The sequence below is a fragment of the Microtus oregoni genome, unplaced genomic scaffold (genome assembly GCF_018167655.1).
Source record: "Microtus oregoni isolate MIOR12 unplaced genomic scaffold, Mior012 000003F_ref0000135, whole genome shotgun sequence".
Classification (NCBI taxonomy): Eukaryota; Metazoa; Chordata; class Mammalia; order Rodentia; family Cricetidae; genus Microtus; species Microtus oregoni.
The window spans coordinates 6,326,278-6,339,437 of record NW_024543062.1 but is presented as its reverse complement, the minus strand read 5'-3'; the positions used below and the strand labels follow the sequence as shown (position 1 = coordinate 6,339,437).

At 49.2% G+C, this 13,160-nt stretch overlaps 1 protein-coding gene across 2 annotated transcripts in view; it reads right to left on the bottom strand.

Annotated features, from left to right (window-relative positions):
* Agfg2 (ArfGAP with FG repeats 2) overlaps positions 1 to 13,160 on the bottom strand; it is a 39,546-nt gene that overhangs the window by 6,811 nt on the left and 19,575 nt on the right. Inside the window, exons 3-7 of one of the 2 annotated variants that reach the window (XM_041648557.1) lie at positions 12,931 to 13,046; positions 8,921 to 9,074; positions 7,702 to 7,855; positions 5,695 to 5,820; positions 4,709 to 4,744 (exon numbers count right to left, since the gene is read on the bottom strand). In XM_041648557.1, coding sequence (XP_041504491.1) covers positions 4,709 to 4,744; positions 5,695 to 5,820; positions 7,702 to 7,855; positions 8,921 to 9,074; positions 12,931 to 13,046 — 586 coding nt within the window. The remainder of the gene's footprint in view (positions 1 to 4,708; positions 4,745 to 5,694; positions 5,821 to 7,701; positions 7,856 to 8,920; positions 9,075 to 12,930; positions 13,047 to 13,160) is intronic. The other variant, XM_041648558.1, reaches the window with a different exon arrangement.

Genomic DNA, 13,160 nt, shown 5'->3' with positions numbered 1-13,160 from the left:
TCACTGAGTCAGCCCAGTTTTCCTATGACCACCCAGCGTGGGAGACTTCATCTCCTAAAGTGCTGGGTGAGGCCCAGGTCTTTTGAGCTCCCCAGTGTGGTAAACTGCCACCCTCATCTTGGCTGTTTTCCTTCATGTCATGCAGTTGGACCTGCACGTCCTAGACGGATGCCTGTCTCTTCAGCAATATGGCATTCCTCTCGTCCTTTCTCTCGTTTGAGATGCTCTCAATATGTAGCCCAGGCTGGCCTTGAACTCTCCTCTTTCCCCTTGTCTCAGCCTCCCAAGTGTTGGGGTTACAAGTATGCCTGGAATACACGGGGCTAGGAATCGGATCTAGGACTTTTGTGTATACAGGATAAACACTCCAACAACCAAGCTACAGTCCTAGCTCCTAATTTGTTTTTATTTTTTAAAGATTTATCTATTTTGTATACAGTGTTAGTTTCCAAGTCTGCTTGCATGCCAGAAGAGGGTATCAGATCTCTATAGATGACTGAGCCACCATGTGGTTGCTGGGAATTGAACTCAGAACCTCTGGAAGAACAGTCAGTGTTCTCAACCTCTGAGCCATCTCTCCAGCCCTCCCCCTCCAGCTCCTAATTCATTTTAAAAATTAATTAGGAAAGTGGGCACTGCTTCCGAACTCAGGAGGCAGAGGCACATGAATTTCTGAGTTTGAGGCCAGCCTGGTCCACAGAGAAGTTTCAGGACAGCCAGGGCTACACAAAGAAACCTTGTCTCAAAAAACCAAACCAACTAACCAACCAACCAACCAACAACAAAAGAATTAATTTATTAATTGTACCAAGAATCAAATCTAGAATCCTGTGTATGCTAGCTAAGTGCCCTACCATGGGGTTAATCTTTGATGTTTTTCAGACAGGGTCTCACTATGTGGCCCAGGTAGACCTTGAACCGGCAGCAATCCTACCTCAGCTTCCTGAGTGTCGGGAGGCAATCATGCTCAAGTGTCTCCCCTGCTGCCCCCACCCCAGGGGTGCTGGGTAGAGAACCCAGGACCTCATCCATGCTAGGCAAGTCCTCTGCCACTGAGCCACATTCCAGTTCAGTTCTGGCTTCTTTCAAATGCTCCAACACTGTAGTTTGAATTTCTATGTCCTGCGTCCTCCAAAGGCTGTATTTATCCTTTTTTTTTAAAAAACATTTACTTATTTGTGTGTGGGTGCAAGTGCTTTTTACGGAGGTTCTGGAGCTCGAACTCAGGTCATCAGGCTTGCACTGCAAGCGCCTTTACCCACTGAGTCAGCTCGACAGACCCCCCTCCCCCCCCTTTTCAGGCTTCCAACCACAGGATGCGAGGCAGGTAGACCTGGGTCGTGCTTTTCCCCAGCCTGCCTGACTCAGAGCAATGGGGTTTATGAGCTAATGAAGCTGCCTCCAGGAATGAGTCAACTCTTGGGTACTGCCTGGGTCTCTGCGTCCCAGCTGGGTCCCTAGTGAGCTCTTTCCGCCCTAGCTGGCTCACAGTCTGGGAAGTGTTTCCCTGTGGACACTAGAGGGCAAAGCTGGGCTTAAAAACTCAGCTCACCCACGGAGCCATCTCCAGCTCCAAAGCAGCAGCTTAGTATTGATTTGTTAATTCTCTGGCCTAGAGGGGAGCACACGGAGGCCAGGGGACTCGCAGTAGCTAGGTTCTCTCGTTCCCATCATGTGGGTTCTAGGGATCAAACGCAGGTCATCGGGCTTGGCTACAAATGAGTTCTCTCGCTGGCCTCAAGGAGCTTTGCATGTTTAGCAACCTCCCCTTTCCACATTCCTCTGACCTACACAAATAAAACCCAGCCTATCAGCCTACAGGCCCACCTGTCAAAAGCTCTCACCAAGTCCAACAGATCTCTTGTCTCTTGTGTTGCTGGGGATGGAGCCCAGGACCTCGCATGTGCTGTGCGAGGCAGGTGCTCTACCCCTGAGCTACACCCTCCATAGAGCGGCTCCACTTCATTTTCGCCAAGCGTATCCAGTGAGCATCTTCCTGCCCATAGTGGCAGGATGGGGGTGAGGGTGCGCACTGTCTGCAGTTAGAGACTCCAGGACCAACTGCTTGGGAAGGCTGGGAGCGTTGGGACTTACAGCTCTATCTGGAACGCAATCAGCTGTGCGACAGGCGGGCATCTCCCCAACCCTTGCCCTTCTCTGTGTCTCTTTTAGGCAGGGTCTCACATATTCCAGGATGGTCTCAAACCCACTATGTAGCTGAGGACCTCAAACTTCTGAGTGCCAGGATGACAGGCCTGGCCTGCCACGCCTGATTTATGTGGTGATAAGGACCAAACCCAGAGTCTTGGGCAAGCCAGGCAAGCACCATACCAACCTAACTATAAGTAAATATAAGATAAAATTGAAAGCTTTCAAAGACTGTGTTTTTTAAAAAAATTTTACTTGTATGAGGTTTTCCTTGCACCCACACACACACATACATCATATGCCTGGTGCAAAGAGGCCAGCAGGGGGCACCAAATCCCCTGGAAGTCAAGTTAGAGATGTCTGGGAGCCACCAATGTGGGCGCTGGGAATCAAACCTGGGTCCTTTGGAAGAGCAACCAGTGCTCTTAACTGCTGAGTCATCTTTCAAGCCCAATATATGTAACTCTTGTTTGTAGGAACTTAAGGAAATTTTGTTTCCTAGTCCAGCCATGAAAGGATCGTGTTTGAAAAATCTCTATTCTGGGGCTGGAGACACGGCTCAGTGGTTCTTCAGAGCACTTCCTGCTATTGGAGAGGAACCAGGTTTGGTTCCCAGCACCCATATGGCAGCTTGCAGCCACCTAACTCCAGGTCCAGATGCTTTAATGCCCTCTTCTGGTCTCCACACATGGGGCATACTCTTATGTAGGCCTAAAACACTCATACATGCAAATAAAAATAAATCCTTAAAAGTGGGGGAGAGGGGCTGGAGAGATGGCTCAGCGGTTAAGAGCACTGGCTGCTCTTCCAGAGGACCTGGGTTCAATTCCCAGCACCCACAGGACAGCTCACAATTGTCTTGAAACTTCAGTTCTAGGGAATCTGGCACCCTCATACAGACATATATGCAGGCAAAACATGATGTGCATAAAATAATAATAAATTATTAAAAGAAGGAAAAATATATTCTAGGAGGTGATTCTGTCAGTTGATAACAAAACCTTGCTTCTATTAGAGAGAAAACATGCTAACTAGTTCCTCAGGTCACCTTAGCTGGCTCCCTTCTGCACTGAACCCATTTTCCCGTGGGGGAGACTGCAGAGACCTACTCTCTTGGCTTATTAAATTCTCAATGTGTTGGGCCAGGCGGTGGTGGCGCATGCCTTTACTCCTAGCATTTAGTAGAGGCAGGCAGATCTCTGAGTTTGAGGCCAGCCTGGTCTACAGAGTGAGTTCCAGGACAGCCAGGGCTACAAAGAAAACCCTGTCTTGGCAAACAAACAAACAAAAAAAGAAAAAAGAAAAAGAAAAAGAAAATTAAAAATTCTCATTATGTGATGGAGGAAGGTCATTGGTTAAATAAAAAGAAACTGCTTGGCCCTCATTGGTTAGAAGATAGGTGGAGGGGTAAACAGAACAGAACGCTGGGAGGAAGAGGAAGTGAGCTCAGACTCCACAGCTCTCTTCTCGGGAGCAGATGCCTCAGAGAGATGCCATGCTCCACTCTCCCGGGCAGACGCACGCGATGAAGCAAGCCGCCAGGTTAGACATGCTGAACCTTTCCCGGTAAGACCGGTGCTCACAGATTATTAGAGATGGGTTGATCGGGATGTGAGAATTAGCCTGTAAGGGCTAGAGCTAATGAGCCAAGCAGTGTTTAAATGAATACAGTTTGTGTGTTGTTATTTCGGAGCATAAGCTAGCCATGTGGGCAGCTGGAGTGCTGGGGACGCAGCCCCGCCACTCTTATTACTACAATTATGTCTAGTAGTCTGTGCTTGGTCAGTGTCAAGGTTGAACCGCCAGTTACTTTCTTTACACACTTACGGGAACCTTTGTACAGATTTTTTTTTTAAGATTTATTTATTTATTTATTATGTATACAACATTCCTTTCATGTATGTTTGTATGCCAGAAGAGGGCACCAGATCTCATTATAGATGGCTGTGAGCCACCATGTGGTTGCTGGGAATTGAACTCAGGACCTCTGGAAGAGCAGTCAGTGCTCTTAACCTCTGAGCCATCTCTCCAGCCCCTTTGTACAGATTTTAAGGTAACTTTCTTTCTACGTTCTGTGTTTATTAGTGTGTGTCTGGGAGAGCACGATGCCAGGTGAAGCTCTGAGGACAACTTCCCTCAGCTGATTCTTTTCTTCCACCTGTGAGTTTCTGGGACTGGACTGTGAGGTCAGGATTGGCAGTGTGCACCTTTAACAGACAATCTCATCAGTCTGGATTTTCACGTTTATCAGTATAAAACGGAGAAGGCACGAGGACTGAAAGTTCAAGACCAGTGAGGGGCTGGGGTGTGGCTCAGTGGTAGAGCCCCTGCCTAGAATCCCCCAGTGAGGGGCTGGGGTGTGGCTCAGTGGTAGAGCCCCTGCCTAGAATCCCCCAGAGAGGGGCTGGGGTGTGGCTCAGTGGTAGAACACCTGCCTAGAATCCCCCAGTGAGGGCTGGGGTGTGGCTCAGTGGTAGAGCCCCTGCCTAGAATCCCCCAGTGAGGGGCTGGGGTGTGGCTCAGTGGACCTTGAGTAGGCTGGGGGCTGCAAAGGACTCACCAAAGCTGTAACTTCCAGTTAGCATCCGGCTGGCTGCTAATGAGGGTGGAGAAGGGAGGGCAGAGGGGGAAAAGAGCGTGAGTCATTGGCTTGTCCCTAGACAGCTGGTCTCTACGGCCCTCAGCTGCCAACTCCTGGTGTCCAGAACAGCCGAAGGAAGAGAGGCAGCTTAAGGCTGTGAAGACGGATGTCTGGGGGCTTTGGAAAGAACTGGAGGCTTGAAAGGGACCCAAAGTCTCCTGCGATTCCTAAAAATACAAGACTCGGTTTTAAAGACCTTTGATGTTGGAAGGGGTCTGTGTGGATGCATGGGGATCACCTCCAACTTGACCTAGCCACTTGACCCTTTGGGGCAGGATATTACAGACAATAAGAACAGGATGTACACACTGTAGTAGGACTCAGGCTTCCAGGCTTCCCAGAAACTTCCTGACTGGGTCGGAGGAGCAGTGAGATGGCCGAGCAGGTAAGACACTCGTTATGCGACCTCATGAAAGTTGTCACGTGACCTCTACACAAGTGCCACGGCACACACGGACCTGCCTGAGTGTGCACACACACAACAAATATGCAAAATCAATTTTTTTTTTTTGGTTTTTCAAGACAGGGTTTCTCTCTGTAGCTTTGGAGCCTGCTCTGGTACTCGGTCTGTAAACTAGGCTGGTCTCGAACTCACAGACATCCGCCTGCCTCTGCTGCGATTAAAGGACTGCACCACCACCACCCGGCAAAATAAAATATTTTTTTTTAAAAAAAGAAAACTGTCTTGGGGTAGAATCTGTGCTGATACTGATTTTATGTGAAAAATAGGACCACAGCACCCTCTGTGACAGGGCAGCCCCAGGCTCTACCCTTCAAGGAGAAGCAGTTTTTCAGCCTATTTTACGATCACTGGGGATGTGAAGGAGAGAAGAACGCAGAGGTGATGCATGAACGCGGATGCTGATGTTACTGGAAGAGAGGCAGGAAATGGGCAAGGAGTTTACCTGCAGGGGCTGGCTGAGCCTGGAATGGAGTCTGGACCGATGCGGGGAGGCTCCCGAAGGCCGAAGTGCTGGGGCTGCTGCTGAAGGCATCGAAGTTGGCGAAGCCCCCATGGGAAGGAGTCTGGCCTATGGGCGGAGGGAACACAAAGGCTGCATGCAGGAAATGTATACATAGCCAGATGTGTTGATGTCTTAGACACCGTGACCCACAACTCTCAGAGGAAAACATTTCACTGAGGTGGCGGCTTACAGTTCAGAGGTCCGGTCCATTATCAGCATGGTGGCACGCTGGAAGTCCTGGCGCTGGCTACATTTGGATCAGAAAATGGACTGTTTCGCTGGGAGTAGCTTTAGCATAGGAGACCTCAAAGCCCGCCCCTAGAGTGACACACTTCCTCTGACGAGGTCACACCCACCTCAACAAAGCCACACCTCCTATAGTGCCAGTCCCTTTGGGGGCCATTTTCTTTCAAACAACCACAGCTGACTAGTTTGCCAACTTGAAACAAGTTAAAGTCATTTAGCAAGAAGACCCTCAAATTGAGAAGACGCCTCCACCATACATGGTGGTGCACACTCTTAATTCCAGCGTTTGGGAGGCAGAGGCAGGGGGGTCTTTGTGAATTCAAGGCTATCCTGGTCTACATAGTGAGTTCTAGGACAGCCAAGGCTGTAGAGACTTCCCCACCCTGCCATCAAAACAAACGAGAAAGTGCCTCCATCAGACTGACCACAGGTAAGCCTGTGGGGACATTTTCTTGATTAATATGAAGGCAGTGCCAGCCTGGGCAGGCGGTCCCGGGTTATATAAGAAAGCAGGCTGACCCGTCTACACAGTATGTTCCAGGCCAGCCAGAGCTATACATGCGGCCCTGCCTCAAAATTTTAAAACAAACAGAACAAAAACAGAAAGCAGGCTGAACAAGCCACAAAGAACAAGCCTGCAAGCAGATCTCTCCCGAGTTCCTGCTTCAGTTCCTGCCTTGAGTTCCTGCTAGGACTTCTTTCAAGGGACTGTGAACCCAAGCAACCCTTTCCTCCCCCAACTGGTTTGGTCAGTGTTTTAATCATAGCAACAGAAACCTAAAACACCAAGCATGGTGGCTCACACCTGTGACCCCAGCACTCAGGAGGCTGGAGTGGGAAAATCATGAGTTTGAGGCCAGCCTGAGCTACATAGCATGACCCTGTCTCCAAAACAGATGCAAAATGCGTCTGTCTGTCTGTCTCCCTCTGCCAGAGGGTAGCTCTGTCCCCAGAATTCATGTGATACGCTTATAATCCCAGCACTGGAGACACAGAGACAGGTGGATCCCTGAGACTCACTGGCTAGCCAGGTTAGCAGACATGGCAAGTTCCAGGCCAGTGAGAACTGATTTTTGTTTGCTTCATTGTAATTAAAAAGGCCGGTGCTAATGGTGAAGAGCACCTGCTCTTGCAGAGGACTGGGGATGGCCGGCCGGCACTCACACGGTGACTCACAGCCGTCTGTAGCTCCAGTCCCAGAGACTATAAAGTCCTTTTCTGATCTCTGTGGGCTCCAGGCACACATGAGGTACGCAGACACACAGAATGTGAAACAGTCACACTGAGTTAAAAAAAAAATATAAAGAAAAAAAAGGTGGCTGGTAGCGGAGGAACAACGGGCAAGGTAGTTCTCTGGTTTCAAGTGCACACGCGTGAAAATGCACAGCAAACACGGAAAAAGTTATTCAGCTTTTTATTCTCCTGCTTCAGCCTCCCAGGTATCACAAATACAGGCCAACACCACTATACCTGGCCCCCTTCTGTAGCAGGGATAAAGTCATCAAATGGGTCCTCTGACTGTTAAAAGAGGTACTCGGGATCCCCACTCATATGCTGTAGGGCTAAACTTCCAAATAGAGCCCATGCTATCTCTTGACCCTTGTTCTTCCAGCCCCACAGAAGGGTCAGGCCCCAGTGGACTGAATGTCTTTGTAGTAATATATGTGGTGGAGACAGGTTCTCAGCGCAGGTGGCACTTACCTCCAAAGGCTGGGAAGGCAGCAAAGGCTGGAGCCGCCTGGGGAGCAGCGAAGGGGTCCCCGCCGATATCGGCCAGCAGGTCGGTGCTGGCTTTCTTGGTGGACGACTGGGAAGGAGGCTGGGAGCTTCTGGCCTGGGCTGTACGAACCTGGGACTGGTTGGCAGATTTGGGGGAAGAATTGTGTGTGGCAGTCAGAATCCCACCCGTGACCTGGGCCCCTCCAGAGCTCCCCAGGCTGCCCCCGGCCAAGCAGGGAGAAGGCTGGGTAAGGTGGTGGCATGGGCTGAGAGGGTTCCCATTCAGAAATCACCTAAGTGCCTCTTTTTTCCTCCCTTTTCTTTCCTTCCTTTTAATTTTGTTTTTGTTTCTTGAGACAAGGTTTCTCTGTTTCAGCTCTGGCTGTCCTGGAACTTCCTCTGTACACCAGGCTGTCCTTGAACTCAGAGATTCACTGGCCTCTGCCTCCCAAGTGCTGGGATTAAAGGCTGTGCCACCACTGCATGGCTCTCTTCCTTTTAATTTTATATGTATGGGTGCTTTATCTGCATTTATATAAGTATACCATGTGTGTATCTGGTGCCTGTGGGAGCCGAAAGAGTGTGTCAGGTTCCTCAGACCTCTAAGTACCTCTTGTAACTCTCAGCTGATCCTCTCAGAATATCGGCCCCCAAAACCAGGTTGGTTTTTTTTTTTAATATTTATTTATTTATTATGCATACAATATTCTGTCTGCATATATGCCTGCAGGCCAGAAGAGGGCACCAGACCCCATTACAGATGGCTGTGAGCCACCATGTGGTTGCTGGGAATTGAACTCAGGACCTTTAGAAGAGCAGGCAATACTCTTAACCGCTGAGCCATCTCTCCAGCCCCCAAAATCAGGTTTTTGAGAGCCCATAGAGGTAGCCCTAAGACAGGCGGCAATGGGCTGTCCAGTGTCCAGGGGCTCTCAATTCCAGGTCTTTGTCAGATAAGGAAGCGCTGTCCTGGCTCCTCAGAAGGGAGGGTTAGGACTGAGGTCATTCGATACCACTTCCTGCTGGGGTCCCCGGATACCAGACACAAATTAGAGGTGGTAGCAGGGCTGAGAATCAGCTTCCAGTTCCTGGACTGCTGGTTTGCTAAACCCAGAGGATCTGACTTTGGAAAGCAATGCCCAGTTCCACACAATCTAAACCAAACCTCAGTGGGAAGGGGAGGATCAGGTTAGAGGCTTACCTGGCTCGAAGAGGAAGCAGCATCAGAGAGAGATGGCACAGGTTCTCCCAGAAGTGTCCGCACGGGCTTCCCTTCTGGTACAGAGCCCTGGACAGGCGTAGAGGCATTGCCTTTGCTATAAGAGGGTCCTTTGACTTGCTCCGGGGGGACGTACCTATGAGAAAAAACAGTTATCCTAATGAAAGAGCGAAAATTTTGGACCGTGCTCAGCTGAGGTGGTTGAGAAAACACAAGTTACAAAGTTTTTATTGTTGCTTCACCTAAAGTATGAATAAAAAGTATTTAGTGACCTAACAATGTTCTCTTGAGTGCGTCTCTTCTGTGAGCTGGGCTTTGTGCATGCAAGGTAAGTGCTCTACCACTGAACCACACCCCAGCCCCTCACTGGGGGATTCTAGGCAGGGGCTCTACCACTGAGCCACACCCCAGCCCCTCACTGGGGGATTCTAGGCAGGGGCTCTACTACTGAGCCACACCCCAGCTCCTCACTGGGGGATTCTAGGCAGGGGCTCTACCACTGAGCCACACCCCAGCTCCTCACTGGGGGATTCTAAGATAAATGTTCTACCACTGAGCCACACCCCCAGATTGTTTGGCCATGAGCTACCATACCCAGCTGTCCCCAGGTATCTTAATGCATCTCTATGTTAAAGGATTTTTTATTGTTATGTGCGTGTGCATGCATGTGTCACATGTGCAAGTCCGAGTGTACAGGCATGTGTGCCGCTGACGGTCAGAGGACAACTTGCAGGAATCTGTTCTCTCCGTCCACCATGTGGGTCCCAAGGTGCCTTGCCCTGCTAAGCTATCTTGCCATCAGTGTTTTGGCTTTTTGAGACGTGGTGTCACAATGTACCCATAAATGACTCTCAACCGATCCTCCTGCCTCAATCCCAGAGAGCTGGGATTCCAGGCATATACTACCATGCCCAGAATTTGATAAATATTTCCCCTCAGGAATGTCCAGTTTTCTCTGGGTTGTGGACAAGTCTTTAATATAACTATCCCACAACTCACTCCATAGACCAGGCTGGCCTTGAATTAAAGGTATGTGCCACACCCGGACTCTTTAAAGAATTTTTTTTTTGTTTTGTTTTTCAAGACAGGGTTTCTCTGTAGCTTTAGAGCCTGTCCTGGAACTAGTTCGTAGACCAGGCTGGCCTCGAACTCACAGAGATCCGCCTGCCTCTGCCTCCTGGGTGCTGGGATTAAAGGAGTGTCACTACCACCACCCAGCCGTTCTTCAAAGAATTTAAGAATTTTTAAATTTAGCATAAATTTAAATTTATTTATTTATTTATCTATTTTTTTGGTTTTTTTTTTTTTTTTTTTTTTTTTTTTGGTTTTTCGAGACAGGGTTTCTCTGTGGCTTTGGAGCCTGGAACTAGCTCTGTAGACCAGGCTGGTCTCGAACTCACAGAGATCCGCCTACCTCTGCCTCCCGAGTGCTGGGATTAAAGGCGTGCGCCACCATCGCCTGGCATTTTTTTGGTTTTTTGAGACAGGGTTTCTCTGTGGTTTTGGAGCCTGTCCTGGAACTAGCTCTTGTAGACCAGGCTGGTCTTGAACTCACAGAGATCCGCCTGCCTCTGCCTCCCGAGTGCTGGGATTAAAGGTGGGCGCCACCACTGCCCGGCATAAATTTAAATTTAAAAAAAAATAATGAATTTCACCAGGTGGTGGTGGGTGCCATTAATCCCAGTACCAGGCAGAGGCAGGAGGAACTCTGCGTTCAGGGCCAGCTTGGTTTACAACTGAGTTCCAGGATGGCCAGGGCTACACAGAAGAGCCCTGCCTTGACAAACCAAAAAAAAAAAAAAAGGACTGGAGAGGTCCCGAGTTCAGGTCCCAGCAACTACATAGTGGTTTACAACCATCTATAATGAAATCTGGTGCCCTCTTCTGGTATGCAGGCAGAACATTATACATGTTTAAAAAAACAAAACAGGATTTCTCTCTCCCTCTTTTGACATCTCAAACCGTCTTGGTTTTAGTTAATCATACACACAACAGTACGGATGGAGCAGTTTTCTTATTTTCCAGCTTCTTCTTCCTTTTTTTAAAGATTTGTTTATTTTATGTATATATGAGTGTTCTAATCTGCATGTATACCTTTACACCAGAAGAGGGCATCAGATCCCACTATAGATGACTATAGATGATTGGGAGACACCACGTGGCTGCTGGGAACTGAACTCAGGTCCTCTGGAAGAGCAGTCAGTGCTCTTAACCACTGGGTCTATATGTCTCTCCAGCCCCCCCCCCCCCCTTCCTTTACGTTCTGGGGCTCTCCCTGTCTCTGCCTCTCTCTTAGCGCTAGAGAGCGAAGCCAGGGCCTCCCACAGGTTACAAGGAAGCCTTTTCTGCACTTTTTCTTTTGAGACAGGGTCTCACTACGTTGCCTGGGCTAGCCCTGAACTCCCTCTGGTACAGCTAGGATCAACACCCGCACACCAGATTTCCTGACTTCTCCCTCTCGATCCCACAGAGAATGTCTGTACCTTGTTCAGCAAGGAGCTCAGCCTGTCCTGACCTCTAGCTCCTTCCTACTCCCTGCATACACCCCTTATTCTGGAAGCATCTTAATGTCAGGACACCCCAAGGAAGTGGTCTCAGGCTCAGTGGGTAAAATGCTTGCTGTATAACCAGGAGGACTTGCGTTCACAGCCCCCAACATCCACCTAAGGTTAGGCGTGTGGCAAGCATATCTTTAACCCCAGCTCTAGGGGGGAGACGAGTGGTCCCAGGGGCTCAAGGGGCAGCCGGTGACAGGTTTACTCAAAGACGCTGCCGTAAAAACAGATGGAGGGCTGGACTTGGCTCAGTGGCTAAGGTGCTTGCTGCCAAGCCTGACTGATGACCAGAGTTCGATCCCTGAGATCCACCTGGTAGGAGAACCTGCTCCACAAAGTTGTTACCTGACCTCTACATAAGCGCCCTGGCACACGCATGCACACGTGTGTAGACAAGATCTACTGAGCCGTAGAAACTAGTGCATGTGGACAGATCTACCTGCTCGATCCGATCATTTTCAACAAGAAGGACATCAAAACCGCAGGGTTAGGGCTACGAATTTGGCTCAGCGGGTAACACACCCACCGAACAGGCATGAGGTCCCGGGTTCGATTCTCAACACCACATAAGCCAACTGTGGTGGTGCACACTCGTAATCCCAGCACTCAGCAGGCAGCAGCAGGAGGATCTAAAATTCAGGGTCATCCTTGGGATGTAGGGAGTTCAGGGTTAGCCTGGGCTACATGTTTCAAACAGAACTGTAGGGTTAGTGACACACATAACAAGTTTCTTTTTTTTTTCACGTCAATTTGTCATTTTATTAATTTGACACAGGGTCTCATGTAGCCCAGGCTTGCTCAGAGCTCACAAAGTAGCCAATGACCTTGAATTTCATTTTCATTTGTTTGTTTGGTTTTTGAGACGGGGCTTATTTGTGTCATTCTGGCTGTCCTAGAATTAGCTCTGTAAACTAGGCTGGCCTTGAACTCAGAGAGAGCCACCTGTCTCTGCCTATTGAGTGCTGAGACTAAAAGCATATGCCACCACTGCCCAGCTATGACTTGAAATTTCTGGGGGCTGGAGAGATGGCTCAGAGGTTAAGAGCACTGACTGCTCTTCCAGAGGTCCTGAGTTCAATTCCCAGCAACCATATGGTGGCTCACAACCGTCTGTAATGATATCTGGTGCCCTCTTCTGGCATGCGAGAATACATGGAGGCAGAATGTCATATACGGAATAAATAAATCTTTTTTTTTTTTTTAAAGAAATTTCTGATCCTCCTGCCTCACTCTCCCAAGAACTGGGGTTACAGGCATGAACCAATATGTTCAGTTTCAATTTGTTATTTGAAGTCGGAATTTAACACCAACTGAATCTGGGAGTCAGGGTGAGGAGCAGACCCAGCTGAAACCTGATCTTAAAAATGCCAGCAATACTTTGGAAATGGGGCTGCCGAACAAGGTGTTTCAGACCTGGGTCTCCCCCTTGCTCCTTACCATCTTTTCTTCTCGTATTTTTCCTGGAGGAACTCCTTCACCTTCTGAGGATCCCTGGAATCGGGTATCAGCGATGTCCGAGCATCAAAGAGACCCAGCCAGATCTTGCGGCAAACCTGGAAGGACGGAAGCGGTGGAGTGTATGAATGCATTAGTGTGTGAACAGCACCGTTGGTAGACCTCTGGTTAGTGACCTCAGGCCAAGTCTTCCAAGATCAACTATAGGGGGC